The 20,318-nt window shown below is 36.7% G+C and overlaps 2 protein-coding genes across 4 annotated transcripts in view; one reads left to right on the forward strand and one right to left on the reverse strand.

Annotated features, from left to right (window-relative positions):
• The window catches only part of LOC118740572 (abhydrolase domain-containing protein 2), a 36,014-nt gene that overhangs the window by 9,127 nt on the left and 6,569 nt on the right, over positions 1-20,318 (reverse strand). The window lies entirely within an intron of this gene.
• On the forward strand, positions 15,211-15,997 carry LOC118740573. The gene is made up of 2 exons (XM_036472166.1): positions 15,211-15,882; positions 15,966-15,997. Exon 1 carries the CDS (start codon positions 15,277-15,279, stop codon positions 15,694-15,696), a length of 420 nt encoding a protein of 139 aa, XP_036328059.1. The 5' UTR covers positions 15,211-15,276; the 3' UTR covers positions 15,697-15,882; positions 15,966-15,997.

Below are 20,318 nucleotides of genomic sequence, written 5' to 3' on the forward strand. Positions count from 1 at the left end.
CTTCTAAAATCATAAGACTTACACCGTTCGTGGAATTTAAAAAAAGATGCCATATTGATGTAAAGATCTGCAAGAAAGAACGTCATATTTTTTTTTGAAAAGTGTTGCCGCCTAATTAATTTTTATTTTTGGGGAGATCATCAGATTTACACCGTTCTGTCGATTCTCCAAATGAAATTTCAGATGAAAAATATTGACCTACAATAAATCAATGAATCTATGTGTTTTACCATCTGAAAAATTTTTGTTTTTTTTATTATTTTTAAAATTATGATCTATATTCCAAATTTTAAACAAAAAGGTCAAAAATTAGTTTTTAACAACATTTTGACGAGATGGAATCTCAAAATAGTTAGAAATTATGAATACGCGTATTGTGAATACCTGGGCTTTGGTGTATAAAGCTCATTCGTTCAGTGACCGTGGGCTTCCTTCTCTGACACAATACTCTTGACTACCTTGTTACCTCCCTGAAGCTTCTTGACACTCCTCATCGTGCCAGTTGTTCTTTTGGACTCGCTGAAATCCGACTATTTCTTCGGCACATGGTTTGAAATGTGGATTTATATGGTGTTTGTTAAATAATGAGCTAGACTTTTATGGAAAAATAATAAACATTAAGTAAACAAAAGAAAAATAACCAAAATTGTTAAAAATGTTGACCACTTAATTAGCTGATCACGAGTGTATGTTTATTTTTTATTTTTCCTAAAACTTGTATCTATCTTAATTATAAAATGTACGATAAAACAAAAACACCTTTTTATTAAGCTTGTAAAATTGTTTTAATCAAATTTTATTTTATTTTTACTTTGAATTTAAAACACACTTTGTATGCATTTCGGGCAGCTTTCCGCTCATCATCAGCAACACGACTGTATGTAGGTACATATCTTAATATAAATAAGTATTAAACTATCAATTATCGTTTACTTTCAGTAAATTTTTAACTAAGTTCGATACTATTATTGGAGATCATAAATAAATTTTCATTTGAAGCCCACTTTGTAATATTTTAATTAACTAGAATATTTCAAGCAATAAATTAGAAACTATAGGAAAACCATCGAAAATTTGCATACAATTACACAAAAGCCCTCTTAACCAGCTTTCGTTTGATAGCAATATCGAATGTCCTTAATACATTACTTACCATTCCTAGTTATACATTTCTTTAATAAGTGCTAATCCTATTAAAAACACCAACATATTAATTTAGTCTCAAACCCCTTTCCCATGATGCCCATATTGTGACATTTTACTGCCTATCATATTGTGGCGAATACTGCGGCAACACCAAGCGAACAACGAGAAATAGGCAGAATGTTCGAAGAATGACGTAGAATGTTCCACAAAGAGAAACGTCAAGTTGGATGAACACTGCGAACAGCGAGAGAAAGAGAATGAGCGATAAACTTCAGAATGTTCTAGAGTTGCCATAAGTGCCAGCGCAGGTATATAAGGGCGCCGCCACCACGAGGTGAGTTAGTTACAAGACAGCAAGCTACAAGTAAAGTAAGCGGACAATTGAGTTGCGAATAAGCAAGCTATAAGTTTAATTGTGTTAACAAGTAGTAAAGCGTTGTTATTGCTTTAACAAGTATTGTAAAGTGTTTTTACTGTATTAGCAAGTATTGTAAATTGTTTGTTGGACAATAAAGTTAATTGTACTACAATTTGGTCATCGTTAGCATTTATTTAACAATCCAGCGATACGAGCCCGAGTATATTTGGGAAATCACTCAAGGTTTCGAGGATAATCGTAACAATATTTCAAACAATGCATTTTTAATTAGGCGGCAACCCTTTAAAAAAACCAAAGCAGGTCTGTAGGTCAATATTTTTCATCTGAAATTTCATTTGGAGACTCGACAGAACGGTGTAAATCTGATGATCACCCCAAAAAAAAAAATTAATTAGGCGGCACCACTTTTCAAAAAAAAATAAGACGTTCTTTCTTGCAGATCTTTACATCAATATGGCATCTTTTTTTAAATTCCACGAACGGTGTCAGTCTTATGATTTTAGAAGAAGGTGGCAACCCTATTCAAAAACTGAGACCTTCTTGCAAATCTACAGGCCCAGCCCTTTCATTTGGTACCTCTTTTGTTTTAATACAACGAACGGTGTAAGTCTTATGATTTTAGAAGCAGGTGGCAACTCTATTCAAAAAACTGAAACCTTCTTGCACATCTACAGGCCCAGCCCTTTCATTTGGCACCTCTTCTGTTTTAATACAACGAACGGTGTAAGTCTTTTATTTTAGAAGCAGGTGGCAACCCTGCTCAAAAAAAAAGAGACCTTCTTGCACATCAACAGGCCCAGCCCTTTCATTTGTCATCTCTTTTGTTTTAATACAACGAACGGTGCAGATTTTATAATTTAAAAAAGGTGGCAACCCTATACAAAGGAGTCCTACCTTGTGGTATATCTAGAGGCTAAGCCCTTTAATTCGGCACCTCAGTTTTGCAAATCGAGTAATCGGTGCAGATCTGATGTCGTTAACAAAAAATGCCTTCATGTATTGTTTGTATGTACATTTGTATATGTATACATATAGATTGGAACTAACTCCGGTATTTGGGTATTAGGGGTTATTAAAATCCATGTAGGAGCTTCAAAACTATCACATTCGAATATACACCACTCTAGAATACTTGATTTTTAACTTTGACTTTTATTTCTGCCTGAAAAAATAAAAGTCAAGAATTACCGATTATTTTCTGCTCAAAAAGATAAAAGGCAAATTTTAACTTTTATTTTTGCCTTAAAAAAATAAAAAGCAGAAATAATCGGTATTATTTGCTCAAAATGATAAAAATCATATTTTTAAAAGTCATTTTGGAATCAGAATCTACAATGAGAGACGAGTCTAATGGTACCTTTGTAAAAGCTATAGCATAATTTTATCACTATGCCTTTTTGATATCAAAAATTTTAAAATAACTTTTATTTTCAGTCTCTGCTAAATTTTCTTTTAAAAGTTTTATCGTAATTATCGGTCATGACTTCATACCTAGATAAGCATTTTCACTATATAAAAACTATGTAAAATAAAACCGGCTTATCCATTTTTTTCTTTCAAGAACGGCAACGGTTTTATTTTTTCAAATTCCAATATTTCGAAAATCCGTTTTGGGAAAAAAGCCGAATAGTCGAACATCCTAGTAAGTATGCTTGTTGCTCTTTCACGATAAAACTGCTGAACGGATTTCAATGAAATATGACACACAAACACATAGGTTACAGCCTGGATTAACATATGTGATATTTTTTGAAGAGGTTTGCCACCTTTTTAAAAAGTCAAAATCAATAAATGATAAATAAAATATTACAACAATGTGGGTGTCAAACCAAAGGGATTGGAAAACAATTTATTTTGAAAATATTTTAAGGGTGTTGCCACCTGTTGAAAAACTTAAAGTCAAATAGTTAAGAAGCTAAATGAAGTATTACAACACTGTGGGAGTAAAAAGTTGTGAAAAGGCTTCGAAAACGATGTATTTCAAACATATACTTTAAGAGGGTTGCCATCTGTTCAAAATGCTGAAAACATGTTAAACGAAAAACTTTAATGTGGCTATGAAACGATAAAGCGTTAAGAAAGCTTTATTTCAAAACTCTTTCACCGGGGCTGCCGCCTGGTTAGAAATAAATCAATTTAATTCCATTTGTACATAAATAAAGTATTACAATGTGCATGCCAATCGCAAGAGGGCAAGCAAGCTTTATATCGAATATATTTTTTAAATAGGGTTGCCACCGGTTTGAAAGTAATTCAATTTAAACAGTTACTTCAATGACATACTACAAAGGAAACATGTTGAAAAAAGCTTTCTTTCGAAAATATTTGTATGAGGGTTGCCAGCTGTTTAAATATTAAAATCAATTTAATAAAATATTACAATATGGATGTCAAACGAAAGATGTTTAAGGGAGCTTTGTTATGAAACCCGTTTTGAAGAATGTGTCATGGACAATTTAGTTGAAATTCGACAAAGTGACCTTTTTCTGGTACCTCGAGACAATAAGCAACTTGTTTAAATAAAATTTATTATTTTCGGTGATATGTATAATCTGTTTCATTTTTTATTATAATTGAAATCACGACTTCATGAAGGCGGAGCTGTGGGCAAAAGCTAGTATGTACATACATACATACATATGGATGTACTCCTTCTTATGCACACACAGAAGTGATTTGCATTTAAGCGCGACCTCAACGTTAAACGCTTTTTATTGGTATCGAATAACTGCCATTAAAACTTTTTGCAAATTTTCTTTTTTCTTGCTTGAGTGAGTAATTTTTATTATCTCAAAATGCAAAATATTTATACGCTTACGGCAGAAAGCCTTGAACTTGACTCGTAATTGTAAAATAAGCTCAACGAATATTACGTAATTTTCTTTTAGTTAGTATAGGCCTATGCGCGAAGTTGTTATCCTCAGAATTTATGTAGTGGAATGCTCATAAAACAACAACTTTTATTGCGTTGCATCATCATTTGTATGCTTTTCGCCTTTGCTCGCAATTCCTATTATTTTAATAACCCTCTAGCGCGTACGTATCGGTAGGTTCAGTTATTCAAGTTTTTCTTATACCAATCTTTAAAAAAATTTAAAACACAGCATCAAATTTTATTATTGCGATTCCCTTAAAATTTTTTTTAAATTTTTTTATAAAAATTTTTTAAGCTTGAACCGTTTTGTCATTTGATGGGCGTTTTTCAAAAAACATCTTTAAGAAACTATTTTTAACCGACTTCCAAAAATGGAGGAGGTTATCAGTTCGTTTTTTTACGTGTGTCAAGTTAGCACTACACTTTTCGAAATTGGAAAAGTTAACTACGGCATTAATTTTTAATATCTCAATTCACGTGAAATACGTGTGTCAAGTTAGCACTACACTTTTCGAAATTGGAAAAGTTAACTACGGCATTAATTGTAGTGTTTTTGTTGTAAATTTGTTGTGGAAAGAAAAAATTTGTAGCTCTCGTTTTTTAAGAAAAAATGGTATGTAGTGCTAACTTGACACCATACACCTAGTCGATGGAATTGAGATATGGAAAATGTTATAACGGCATTAATTGTAGCTTTTTTGTGTGGAAAGAAAAAATTTGTAACATATTGGATATCTCAATTCTATCGACTAGGTGTATGGTGTCAAGTTAGCACTACATACCATTTTTTCTTAAAAAACGAAAGCTACAAATTTTTTTTTTCCACAACAAATTTTAAAGTTAAAAGCTACAATTAATGCCGTTATAACATTTTTAATATCTCAATTCTGTCGTTAATGGTGCATGGTGTCAAGTTAGCACTACATACTAGATTTTGTTCGAAAAAGGGGCAACTCAATTTTTTCCAGAAAAACGAAAGCTACAAATGTTTTCTTTCCACAACAAATTTTAAAGTTAAAAGCTACAATTAATGGCATAGTACCATACTGGATATCTCAATTCTATCGACTAGGTGTATGGTGTCAAGTTAGCACTACATACCATTTTTTCTTAAAAAACGAGAGCTACAAATTTTTTCTTTCCACAACAAATTTACAACAAAAACACTACAATTAATGCCGTAGTTAACTTTTCCAATTTCGAAAAGTGTAGTGCTAACTTGACACACGTCGTTTTTTTTTTTATGTATGTTACCGCATAACTTTGGACCACGTCAACCGAGGTGTCCCAGAGGTGGTCCCATACTAATCTGGTTAAGATCCGATCAGTGGATCATGAGATATATATATATGTATATATTTTTTTTTTATGTGAGAGTTGAAGTCGGTTTTTTTTTGCTAAAAATTACTTGTTATAATATGTTTTTGCATCGGAAAGGTAGTGTCTCAGAGGTGGTCCCATACTAATCTGGTTGAGATCCGATCAGCGGATCATGAGATATATATATATATATATATTTTTTTATATGGGAGTTGAAGTCGGTTTTTTTTTGCTAAAAATTACTTGTTATTCATAAAAAACTCCATTTTTGGAGGATTTTTTCAAATCGGTCCAGCTCGCTTAAATCTTAATATTTTTTTTTTGTATACGTCCCAAAAAATTACATAGTTTCAATCTGATACATTTGCTAAATTTTTCGATTGTTACTTGTATTTATTTTTGGTTGTGAAGCTATGGATAGTTAATCACATAACTAAATCTCTTTTTCGATTTGTGTTATCATTCTTACAAACACATTTTTAAATTTTCAGTAAAATTTTTATTTTTTTTTTAATTCGAAAAAGTTCGAACTAGAACGAATTTGCACCACCAAATTTCGAATCGAATAATAGAATGGTTTGGCAATGTTCGAAATTCGGAAAAAATCGAATTTCAACCACCCACTACCCATCCCTAGTTTCAACCATATCATAACAATCATAAATATTCACTCATCTCGTGTTGTCTTGTATAAATTAAAAATAATTATTCGCTGCGTGCACTAACATTACTTTGAATTACTCTTAATGGCATTCAAATTAAATTGCCATTGTTTCAAGTAAAAATATGCGTGTTTTGCTTTCAAAGAAAAAATTGAGTAATAATAGGGTATTAAGTGGTCGTTTTACTTCCAAATGTACGGATATGCATGTGATGAGTTTAAAATTTCGCAATTTTGATTAGCGTGTGTATTTTTATAATATGTATTAATCATTTGGCGAAACCGGAAAAATCTAATCACTATAACATATCGAGCCCTAACCACCAAAATAACGTAAGCGACATTTTTTGCAAAATTTTATTTTTCATGCAGAAATATTCCTAGAGCATCTAGATGCATCTCTGCATCAAAAAGAAAATTTTGAAAAAAATGTCGCTTACGTTATTTTGGCGGTTAGGGCTAGATATACATACATAGCTCACATACATACAACTGATTGTTCATATATGAAATTTTTTGTTATTATAACTGCTCCATTTATGCAGCTAGGAAGATGAAGTTTTGCACTACTTGCACTCATTGTCAACAGAAAGCTTCTAGTGAAGCCTCCCGTCAAATGATTGTTCAGATGGCCGAAGGCCGCGCTGTCCTTACTTGTTTCAAGTTATACCCGGAACATAAATACATATATTGCAATGTCAAACTTATTTTTGAAATAAAATCGTTAAAAGAAACAGGCAAAAAATACTAGCTATTTACATATATAAAGCTATGGTAAGAGAGTTAGGACCAAAATTCAAAATGATATTGCTTGCAACTTATGTTTATTTGTTTATTTTTAATAATTTTCTTTTAAAAAATAATTCAATCTATAACAGCCACCACATAAATAAAAGTTTCAAAGCCTGTACAAATTTCACAAAACTTAAACAAGCTTTAAAAAATTGTCATCGAAATTTCAAACTTTTTAATCAGAATTTCTACAACATTTTCGGGTATGCAGTTTTGTACACTGAGAAAAAAATCAACAAAAATATGGATAATATTACCAAATTCAAACTTGAAAAGGGATCAAAGTGATTTTGGTTTAATATTACTGCCATTGTTGATATTTTCAAGGATTTGATGTTATCAACCACACTTTTGTTTACATTAAACTAATTTTTGTTTGCTGATTTTTTCGTTCGAATACGCTTATATGAGCGAATCTCACGAGTTGTTTTTTTTAGTGTAACTCCCTTCTCTCGTTGAAGCAAGTACCTACAATAAAAATAAATCAAGTCTTTAAAAAAATTGAGCCTTAAAATGTTTATTTAAGCGAAAAAGTACCGAAAAAATCATGTTTTTTTTAATAACTTTGGGAAGTTTTCAAATATAATGTTCATATTAGAGGCAATGGACGTTGGCATCAAATACAAAATAACTGTGAAGTTTCAAGAGTGTGCCACTAAATTAAAAAAAGGGCAGCATGTAGAATATCTGTCGCAGCTATTTTGTAATTTTTGAAATTTTATGATTTTTTTAATTTAGTAATTTAAGATACTTCAAAATGTTAAAATTAAAAGGTGAAAATGTTGTTCTTAACGAACTAATCCAGCTAAATAAAACAAGTATCACCAAATTAAAAAAAAATTTAATTAAGTAAAAGATGACTATGATTTGAGAAACTAAAATTCCCTTTTTTTAATTTTTATTAGCACACTCCAAATTCGTTTTAAAATTTTTAAATACATGAAGAAAGCAATATATACTTATGTGCATGAGGAATACTGTGTAAAAATTTTCCAAGCTAATATTTCATAACTTTTAAATTATATGACTTTTAAGTTAAGGTTGCGAGTAAACTGTGTATGGTGCTACGTGGCGTATACGTTACATACACAATTCCGGGTATTGGATTACGAGTTGTTATTTTGACTTTTTTGTTAAACCTATATATATTTTTTAAGTTTTTATTAAAATACAATTTCGCGATGGAATCTGGTTCTTTATGCAAAACTGAAGATAATAATCCATTGTCTAAGATAAGTGTGCCACCATTTTCGACCAAAAACATATTTTTGTTGAAAAATGTAACAACTCGTGAGATTTGGTTATATGTTCTGCACTTCACAGATGCTTTTTCATAGTTCGGAGACACAAAACAAACATTTTTATAATCGTTTTAACATATTGCCTCTGCCGGGATTTAAATCCGGACCTTTGGAAAGTTAGAAAATAACAGCAAATCTCTGCACACTCAGCTACAGCCGTTCTGTAAACGTGGCTTCAAATGTTTAACTTTCAATTCAACTTTCAATTTTCTTCGTCGTTTCATTGGTTTTTCACTTCACAGATTCTTTTTCGTAAGTAAGAAAAAAAAACAAAAACAGAAAAAAATTACAGCATTCGAACCCGAACCCCTTGGAAACTAATAACCCAATTGAGGTTCTTTAAATGGGAAAATGTCAAAAGCAAAGACAGCTACAGTTCAGCTACAGCGTTTGCAAATGTTCAACATATCTTACAATCGGTGCATTTAGCATGAAAAAATCAAACAATAACTTGTGTAGCCCATTCAATTTTAGTGTAATCAAATGCAAGTTTCGAATAGCTAAAAATTGGGGTTGGTTTTTGAGTTTTTTTTGTCGAGGATGTTGCGTATTTTCTTCCACCTAAGATATGAACAAAATCTATTTTTATCGACATCAACAAAATGTGTTTTTATATGGAAGAAACTGCTCAACACCCTCGTCAAAAAAATTCTAAAAATTCAACGGAAATCTTTTGCAACTTGAAACTAACACTTTATTACACTTAAACTAAAACAAAAAATTGGAATTTTCGAAGCTTTTATTTACATATGTTGTTCCTGTTATAGATTGAACTATATTTTTAATGAAAATCATTAAAAATAAATAAACAGAAGTTGCAGGCAACATCATTCTGAATTTTGGTGCTATTATTTTGACCGCAACTTTATATACAATACAATTCAAAACTTAGTGAAACATACATACATATGTAGGTACGTATGTATATATGCATATATTTTATGTATTAATATTGACAGTGGTTATTTTATCAGCTGCATGTTTTGCAAATTGCCAATTCTCTGTGTTCACAAGTTGTCCAGCTGCTAGTGAAGAAATATTCTACATGCATACATAAGTATGTACATATTGACGTACATGTATGAAATCTTAAATCCAAAGTACAAAATGCATAGCTTGGCAATTATCAGAGGAGAAAACATAAATAAATAAATAAAAGGAGATGGTAAAGTTCCAAAAATGTCTAGAATATACGGATGTGAGAGTACGTAATAAATACGAGTACTAAAATGTTATTGTTTTACTGTGTCTATGTACATACATATGTACAAGCATACTTATATTCGTTCAGCGTTTGATTGGTAAACGCAGAGTAATTTTTTAGAGGTATGTAGGTACAACGCTAATCCTGCTGCTGGTCGCAGGAGAAGAGAAGGAAGGCCTTGCCTCGGCCCAGAAGTCAAAGGACTGGTGTGCTTTATTTTGCCGTCAAAATCCGAAACCGAAAAGCTACTTTCGCGTATAAACAACCACCAGAAAGTCCTTTTCGCAGATTTGCACAAATAAATAATTGTGGGAATAAAAATCGCAAGGTGTAACTGCAACTGAAAGAACGCCAATCTTTTTCGAGAAAAAATTTCACCTTGCTCGTGCTGCACTGGCAATTTTAAGTTCTGCAGCAATCGAGTGTTGCCATATGATACTTGTAATAAATGTACCTATTCTCCTAATGCATTAGATATTTAGTAGCCTTGTACGATATACTGAAATTAATTAAATTCGCGAATTGGCCAAAGTATCTGGCTTGTAGTACCCTGCCTACAGCGACCCATAAAAACTTCCCAACCTTTCCATCCTGCTTCTTTAGTGAGTCTGTGTGCAATGTAAAGTCACTTTTTTACGACATTTTATCATGGAAGTTCCTGTCAGAGTATATTTTTTATGAGTGCAGATTTTTCCAAAAAAAAAAACCTCAAAAAATGCAATGGTGTGACCCATAAAAAATCGCTAGTACTAAAAAATGGTTAAAATGGTTCGAGGTCGCTTGAGGAGAAACAAAGCTTACTAATCGAAAAATATTGATTTTGAAGAATTCTATGTCATTTCCACGAGAAATTGTTCGGTTCCATATAAAATGAATGGGAAACTTTGAGCGATTTGAGTGACTTCTAAATGTTATTTGATTTCAAAATAAAAAATAGGGTTATACATTTTTTCGGTATAGAACAATACTAGGGGGTGAGAGCATTTAAATTCCGACTTAACTTTTTTCTTGACCACCCTAATGTACGACGTACTACATAAAAAATTTATTCCACTAGCTGATGACTAAAATAATGAAAAGTAATAAAAAAAATGTATAAAACCGAGAACAAAATACCACTTAAAAATATTATTATTTGCGAGTATTCGATAACAAAGTGAATTGTAGACAAAAGCATGCGTCATGGAAGAATTTAGCATGAAGATAAACTGGAAATTTGAAATAGGCGATAAGTAACTGTGCAAATTATTATTGTTTAGCAAAAATTTATTGTAAATATGTATGTAGGTATTTTTTACCAATGCAGCCATCAAAATTTAACTAAATTTAACAATGTGTATTTTGTTTCAGACATGCAGTACGAAATTTATCTTTTACAACAACATTAAGTCCGATTAATACACAACAAAAACACGCAAAATACCATCTATGAATTTAAAGAGATTTATTATGCATAGTGGCATATGTATGTATATGTAAATGCTGACTGCAACCACAAATTTATTGCACATACTTAATGTAGGTAAAGCAGGACAAATTAACACCTCTGAACACCGAAATATCGAGAAGTTTCAAGCATAAAACATTTATTTATATGCAAACAAACCAACATGCGAATATGTGTGTTTATTAGGGTGGTCCAAAAATGCATATGAAAAAAGTAAAGCCCTAATTTTAATGCTCTCACCCCCTAGGATTGTTCTATACTAAAAAAAATAATATACCCTGTTTTTTATTTTGAAATCAAAAAATATTTAGAGATCGCTCAAAGCTCTAAATTTTCCATGTAAATATTTTATGTGAAAAAAAAAAATTTCTCGTTAAAATGGTATAGAATTTTTGAAAATTAATATTTTTCGGTCGGAAAGCTCTGTTTTCTCTTCACGGGATTCCCCCTTAATAATATCCTATTTTTTGTTTTACCATTCTTCAATACTAACGTTTTTATGGATGCTACCATTTGATTTTTTTGGGGCTTTTGGGGACCTATCAAAAATAGTTAATATTAAAAAATGGTTGAATAAACAATTAGGTATTATTATTGAAAGTAAATAAATATATTATTATTGGAAGTACCCTGGAGAAATACAGGGTTTTTCGTATTAGGGAGTGAGAGTATTGAAATTCCGGCTTTACTTTGTTTTGGACCACCTTAATGTACATACATACATAACGAGGTATACTATGAGTCAAAAATGGCTTGGCGTTCGGCGATTACGCAATTTTTTGTTATTAAACAAAAAACAATCACCGCTTTATGTAGGTGCATACACCCTTGTACACTTATGAGCTCATTCATATTCAATTCTGAAATCACAGTTTTTGCCGGCATTAAATTGTTATACCCTACAAATGTATATTGATATGTACATATGTCCATTGGAATATACATACATACATATGTAAAAATGCACATATTCACATTTATCCGTTGAAACACAATACCGGCGAATTTTCGTCCAGTAGAGCGACGACGTCAGCGACATTCGCTCAAAAATTGCGCTCAGTAAAATACAACTACGACGACAACGAAATCAGCTGCTACCCAGCCAGCAAGAAAATGTACATTTTACGAACGTTGTATTTTACGAGGATGTTTCGATCGGCAAAAAAACAATAAACGATAAAACAAAAAATGTAATAGAAAAAGGTTTGTAGTAATTTGTCAGCACAAGAAAGTTTTAATTTTATTGGAATTTTTTCTTAAACCACAATATTTTATAATATCTATATATAATTCGCTCACGAATGTCTTTTCGATCCATTTACGACTTTTCGTAGGCGCTCCACAATTTCAAGCGAAAAAGTACTCGAAAACGAATGGTAAACGGCTATCATAAGCGACTTTTTATCCGGTTTTTCTTCGAGAAAATAACCAGTTACGAGCTCGTTTACGATGATTTTACTGGCTGGGTTATGACAAGGTACAATTAAAATTTTTACAAACAACAAAATGATTAATCTTTAACAAAAACTAATAGAGTGTGGTTGTTCACACTTGCCTGGTTATCAGGTTATCTGGTTAACAATTATTATTCTGTAATGTATTTTATTGTTGTAAACTGAATAAAAAATATAACCACATAACCAGATACTTAACCAGGCAAGCGTGAACAACCACAGTATTTTTCAATTTCAATTTAAAAACTTGAGAATATTTAGCATATTGTCACAATGAATCGTATTTTGCAGCTGCCGCCAGCGACGACAATAGAAATAAGAATTTACAGTTGCGAACAGTCGTCGGGCGAACTTTGTCGTTTGCTTTAGTTGTGTGCGTTCTCATATACGTCAGTGTGTTTCAATTTTTACAGCGAACATTCGCGACAAAAAATTCGCCATTCGCCGGCATTATGTTTCAACCGTAAAAAGTGATGCGATCAATAATTTGTAATTGTAATGTGAAATACAAATGTAAACATAAAAATAGGAATTAAATGTTTTGTTTACTAATCAATTAAAATCGCAAATTATCGCAGACATAGCGGCGTTTGCGTGACAGCGGCAAGTGTAGAATGAAAAACGTTTCAGAATATTTTGTCATCCATATAGGTAGGTACATAAGTACATACATATGTGCCATGCTAGCAACAGACTGTATATACATACATACATACATAAGTTTTGCCCATCTACTTCGATCTACTCTGAACTGAGAAGCACAAACGATCATAACTACTATCTACCCCACCTATCAATTTCTTATCAATGCAAATTTCTTTTCTCATGGCGCATAAGAATCCTTGAATTGTAACCAAAATATTTGCCTGCCCCTAGAAGGGGCTTTAAAGTTACAGGTTACTTGAGAAAACGGTTCTAGCCCGGGATAGGTCATTTTCCCTTTAAAGCAACATTTCATTGGGTTCCCAAATAATACTATAACATTTAACTAGCTATAGGTGTAGTTCAAGATGCCGTTTTAATAGAAGATTAGTAAAATTATGATTATTTTTTAATTCAAGGTCAAACCTCCTCACTTAAGCTACTTTGATTGATCGGCACAGATTTGTGCATACATATATATAGTATGTATACCAATATAAATTGTTATTACTAACCAAAATTTCTATCCAATATGCTTCTAACTAAACCAGTCAAATACTAACAACCTCCTGCTAATTATTCTCATGCATATGTATGTATTAGCATGGGGGTCAAGGCTCTTGATATTGCTTCATACGTGTTGTAATGTTCTGAGTCAGGAGCGGATGGCTCAAGACCGACCATACGTGGCGACGAGTCACACCCTGCGAGAGGTGCCCCTGCTTTTACTGAATATGGCGGATCTAGAGAGGACAACTCGATAAAACCCGTAATTCCGAGTGTCATCCGTACCGTGCTTATGGGATGAATGGCACTACGTAAGTGTGTCTTATAACGGTGGCCTCCAGATACCTGGCGCCCTCTGGTTGTAAGAAGTCTTGCTCGGGATATTGGGGGCTATGTCCCAGCTGACATCCCTTCCCCCATACTCGTGGGACACACATGAATAGTAAAAATATAAATCAAAAGCCAGAAGGAGCTGCACAGCTCCAAACAATGGCCAATGCTGGCCTTTCGACTTCTGTCGAAACAGAAACCATCGCTACGGAACTACCGGGGGCGCATAGTCCCTCGTACGACGTAGAGATGGTGGATACTAGCGTGAGACAGGATGCAAGTCCCGTCAGAACGCTATCTGATATCTTGCCGGAGGATGAGCAGAAGTTGCTTGCCTCTCCGGTGAACAACCCACCTCACCAAGCTCGAGAGCGGGAGCGGCTTAGCGGAGCCGGTCGGAAACGCCTCAAGCGGTACATAGAAAGGGGAATGAGCTATGAGCAGGCTAGAGAAAAAGCCAAAGAACCCGTTGGCCCACCACGGAGGGAAAAGAAAACTCTCCAAAAAAGACCTAGGTCTGATAGCTCTACCCCGCAGAGGCGATCCCCGAAGAAATTCGCCAAATCCAGTGAGGGATCTGCAGGGGGCAGGCCAGGTGGGACTGCATCTGTGCCCACCGGGGAGGCAACTGTGCCGCATGCACCTGCAGATTGTCGCGGAGAGCCGGTTTCATTTAGGGATGCACTATGCGGAGTGAAGCTGGGCTTAGTCCCAGAGGACTATCCAACCACAGTGTGGTCAACGGATGAGCTCAAAGCTATCCAAAATGCCATCCTCAGGGCGGTCAGGAGCAACACAGTTAGCGCTGTAAAGCCTATATTCAAGGGTTGCACCTTCCACTCGGGATGGCTATCCATCAGTTGCAGAGATGCTGCGACCGCGGGGTGGATACGGAACACTGTTCCAAAGCTGGCACCATGGAAGGGGGCGAAGATGAAAGTGGTCGAGGAGGCAGAAACACCTCGCCGCATCATTCTTGTGGGACTCTTCCCAGAGCTGGACAGCTCTGCCAGTGAGGATGCGCTCAGTCTGCTTCAGGCACAGAATGACGGCCTGAGAATTCCGGACTGGCGCATTCTGAATCGAGTACGCAGGTCAACAATGGCGGAAATCACCATTGCAGTTGACCCGCTAGCAGCGGACACGCTAAAGCACCGCGGGAACGTGGTAAACTATGGCTTTGGCGTAGTAAAACTTAGGGAGAAAGTCAAACCGTCGATGCCCGTGGTAGACAAAGATGCCGCCGACACCGAATACCCTAACTCGGAGGAGCAACCTTGCTGCTCCAAAGACGTCATCGTAGCTCCCAGGCAGCTACCCAATGACACGCAAGTGCAGCAGAAGTCATCGGAGGTTGGCACAGAGCTACACGTAGCATACAAAGCTCCAACAACGCCTCCAAAAACAGCAACAACAACATGCCCGACCCTACAACAGGTGCTGGAAGAAGCCCAAAAAGGCGTTGGACCCATCGCATCCCCAAAGCCTGCAAAACGGCCACCACTACGTGGCAGCTCCAAAGCGGCTATGTCCAGCCGCAAAGGCAAGGGAGATGCAAGGACGGCCGAAGAAGCGGTCTTGCTGAAGGGCAACAGGGGGAAGAAGGTGGCTGCTCGCGGCCGAAAAGACCGCAAGTAATGGCACCTCACCCCAAAAACCCTACAAATCTGAGGCACATTAAATGCCTCCAAGTGAACCTTCACCACGCGAAAGCAGCATCAGATGTTTTACATAGGAGGTTCACAAACGAAGGCTTAGGTGTAGCCTTCATCCAGGAACCCTGGATATTAAGAGGTGACGTCAAAGGCCTTAATATAAAGGACGGTAAGATCATCTATGCCGCCAGCTGTCGCCCAAGAGCGGCGATGCTATTATGTAACAAAATAACGTTTCTCCCTCTTTCACAGTTCATTACGGCAGATCTCGTTGCGGTATGGGCCAAAATTCCTAGGGGGGTGCAAGAGGCAGTACTTGCCTCCGCGTACTTCCCGGGTGAGGAGGAGATAGCCCCGACACCTGAGGTAAAGGCGCTTACGGATCACTGCCGGCAGAGTGGTATACCCTGGATCCTCTGCTGTGATGCAAATGCCCATAGCACTGTCTGGGGGAGCACCGACACCAACAAAAGGGGTGAGTACCTCCTTGAGTTTATAAGTAGTTATAATATAAGTATTATAAACCATGGCAATGAACCAACGTTCAGGAACGCTATTAGAGGGGAAGTCTTAGATCTTACTCTAAGTAGTCAGAACATGGCAGCTTCTGTCACAAACTGGCGCGTCTCAGGGGAGGTATCAATGTCGGACCATATGCACATAGAATTCGACATTGGCCACTTTCCTGAGCATGAACTAGTTTTTAGAAATCCCAGAAAAACGAACTGGGAATTCTTTCGCTTTATCATGGAAGAAGGTGGAAACAGCCATGGTGGTCAAATTACGACTACGCACGAGCTTGAAACTGAAGCTGAACAGCTTCATTCAGACATTGGAATAGCTTTCAATAGTAGCTGTCCCCAAGGAAAGGTAAAATCCAAACGTGATGTGCCTTGGTGGAGCAAGAAGCTTGAGCAAATGAGATGCCAAGCCAGAAAACTATTCAATAGAGCAAAGAATACGGGTGATTGGAATCCGTACAAACTTGCACTAACTTCTTACAACAAAGAATTGCGGAAATCCAAAAGAGCTAGCTGGCGAAACCACTGCGAGGAAATAAAGAGCCTCCCAGAGGCAGTACGCCTCCAAAAAGCTCTAAATAGGGAACACAAAAATACGATCGGCACTCTAAAGAAACCAGATGGTAGTTATACTCAGCATCCGGGAGAGACTAGCAGACTTCTGCTAGACACTCACTTCCCGGGCTGCAAAGCGGGCTATTATCTACCGGAATTGGGTGTCCCAGCACGCACTTCTGGTAGAGAGCAAAGCCTTGCAACTAAACTTACCACGATAGAAAGAGTGCAATGGGCGATATCTACCTTCAGCCCTTACAAATCACCAGGACCAGATGGGGTCTATCCTTGTCAACTCCAACAAGGTAGTAACTACATAGCCCCAGTCCTCTCCAGACTATACAGAGCGTCGCTCCTACTGGGTCACATTCCCAGTAGATGGACTGAGGCTAAGGTGGTATTTTTACCGAAGGCAGGTAAACCGGAGCAAATGCCTTCATCCTACAGACCAATTAGCCTCAGCTCCTTTCTCCTAAAAGGCATGGAGAAAATCTTGGATCAACATATCAGAGAAGTCAACCTAGCGGAACGACCACTGAATAAGAACCAATTTGCCTATCAACCAGGCAAGTCCACTGAGACTGCCATTCACAGCCTTACATCGAAAATCGAAAAGGCTCTGGAGTCTAAGAACATAGCCCTTTGTGCCTTCATTGACATTTCAGGGGCTTTTGACAACACGTCATACAGGGCAATAAGAGATGCCCTGATATGCAAGGGAGTGAGCCCCATCATAATAAATTGGGTGCTTTCTATGCTAAAAACAAGGAAGATCAGGATGGAGCTGGGAGGCACGAAAGAATCGATTACAGCCACAAGAGGTTGCCCTCAAGGGGGTGTACTCTCTCCTCTTCTGTGGACTATGGTTATAGACGAACTCCTGTTCCTACTGAACGACCATGGCTTTGAAACACAAGGATATGCAGACGATCTGGTAATCTGTGTAACAGGGCTGCATGACGAAACGATCTCCAACCGCATGCAACAAGCCCTGCGCATTACGCAAAGATGGTGTGACACCAAAGGATTATCCATTAATCCTACTAAATCTATTCTGGTTCCGTTTACCCGGAGGAAAAAGTTATCCATGACAGAATTGACTCTGGGCGGCACTAGAATAGGGCTCTCAAATGAAGCAAAATACCTGGGGGTGTGGCTAGATAAGACACTCACCTGGAATGTACATTTGGATGCAACCGTAAACAAGGCAATGAGAGCCTTCTTCGCATGCAAGCGACTTTACGGGAAGACATGGGGACTCTCCCCCAAAATGACTTACTGGTCATTCAACACAGTTGTGAAGCCGATAGTCACCTATGCATCCTTGGCATGGTGGAGAAAAGCGACACAAAGAACTGCTAGCGCAAAACTAAGCAAACTACACCGAATGGTGTGCATTGGTATAACAGGGGCTATGCGCACCTGTCCTGCTGATGCACTTAGTGCTCTTGTAGGCATACCGCCCTTCCCAATTCTAATAGAGAGGGAGGCCAGTCTCTCGGCACTGAGAATCCTAAACACTTCCGAGTTAAAAACCGGAAACATGACAGGTCATATGAAGGTCCTTATGAAATTCACAAATGACCCCATAATGCATATGAGGGACTCAGTAGCTCCGATACTAGTAATTTCTAGGAATTTCAAGGTATCTATTGCGGACCGAGCATCCTGGAGCACAGGAAACCCCTACACCAAACCCGGAGCTGAAGTTTGGTACACTGACGGATCAAAACTTGAAGATGGAAAAACTGGAGCTGGTATATTGGGGCCGAATTTTAAAAGATCGATACCAATGGGCAGCTACCCCACCATTTTTCAAGCAGAGATTCATGCGATCGATATCTGTGGCAGAGAATGCCTCAGAAGAGGCACATCCTCTAAAAACATCTGCATTATGTCGGACAGTCAGGCTGCCTTGCTAGCACTGAGGTCCCACATAATAACATCCAAACTAGTGTACGACTGCCTCAACACCCTAAACGGTCTTGGAAGCAAGAACACAGTATTACTGGGCTGGGTGCCGGGGCACGAGGGCCATGACGGCAATGAACAGGCGGACCGCCTAGCAAAACACGGAGCTACCACACTATTCTATGGCCCGGAACCCTTCTGCGGGCTCACCAAAGCCCACTTAAGGGAGGTCATAAACAAGTGGGTCGACAAAAAATTCGAAAGGCACTGGAATGAATGTCCGGGGCAAAGACAAGCTAAGCGGTTCATCTGTCCATCACAAGAAGCTTCAAAAAAGCTCATAAATCTAGGCAGGGAGGACCTTCGAACTCTCACTGGGTACTACACGGGACATTGTTCCCTGCGTTATCACCTCAGTAAAATGAATCTTTCAGACACGAGCGTCTGTCGCTTCTGTGAGATGGACGAAGAAACGCCAGAACACATCCTTTGTGAATGTGTTGCTCTCGCTAGACGCAGACTCGCTCACCTAGGCGGTACAACACTTAATCCATTCGAAATATGGAACAAAAAGCCCACCGAAGTGCTACCTTATATTAAAAGCCTTCATATATAGGGTAAAAGGCCACGCACAATAGACCACCTTAGAGGTCGCAGTGCTCAAGGCTCATAATAATAAAAAAAAAAAAAAAAAAAAATGTATTAGCATAACTAGAATATTTGATGAGTCAACAAGTTCAATAAATTATAATAATTATTGATTAGATATGTACATATGTACTAAAGGCCTGCAAATGTTGAACTACATATAAAACATAGCGACATGTGTCACATCATGCAAGTGCCACATGCGACATAGTCAGCATTATTAATTACATTTTATATACGGGAAGAGATTTTGTAAATTTTTTAAGCACCTATTATAGTAAAATGCATTAAAGAACTGTCTAATTAAAAACCTGTATATATTTTCATCCAAGGCAGGATCAAACAGTATTAAAAATATTCTACAACAGCGAACAACAGCTTAGCTAGGTAGCAACGACATGCTAAAACTGTGTGTTTGAGATGGAATGACATGCCACAACACCTTGTTTGAGTTGACATGACATAGCAATGCATGAAATTTTTGAAAAAGACATTTTTACAGAAAATGTTGAATTTTGCAGTTCTTTAATATGTACCTACCAAGGCACATTGAACAGGTAGTATCAGTATAGCAGCTGATAAGATTTTTTTATACCCGAGCGCACTTGTGCACAAGGGTATTATAACTTTGTTCACATAACGGTTGTTTGTAACAGGCAAAACGAATCGAGATAGATATAGACAAATGTATACATAAATGATCAGAATGAAAAGAGAAATCGATTAAGCGGTGACTGTCTGTCCGTCCGTCCGTCCGTCCGTCCGTCCGTCCGTCTGTGCACACGATAACTCGAGTAAAAATTGAGATATCTTAACGAAACTTGGTACGTGAACTTCTTTTGGGCGTGGGACGGATGGTATTGAAAATGGGCGAAATCGGATAATAACCACGCCTACCTCCCATATAACGGTAATTTTCAGAGAAACGAAAACTGCGATATTTTAGTAACTACTGAAGATAATTCACTCA

Source organism: Rhagoletis pomonella, unplaced genomic scaffold (genome assembly GCF_013731165.1).
Source record: "Rhagoletis pomonella isolate Grant_MI unplaced genomic scaffold, Rhpom_1.0 Rhpom_scaffold_00006, whole genome shotgun sequence".
Taxonomy (NCBI): domain Eukaryota; kingdom Metazoa; phylum Arthropoda; class Insecta; order Diptera; family Tephritidae; genus Rhagoletis; species Rhagoletis pomonella.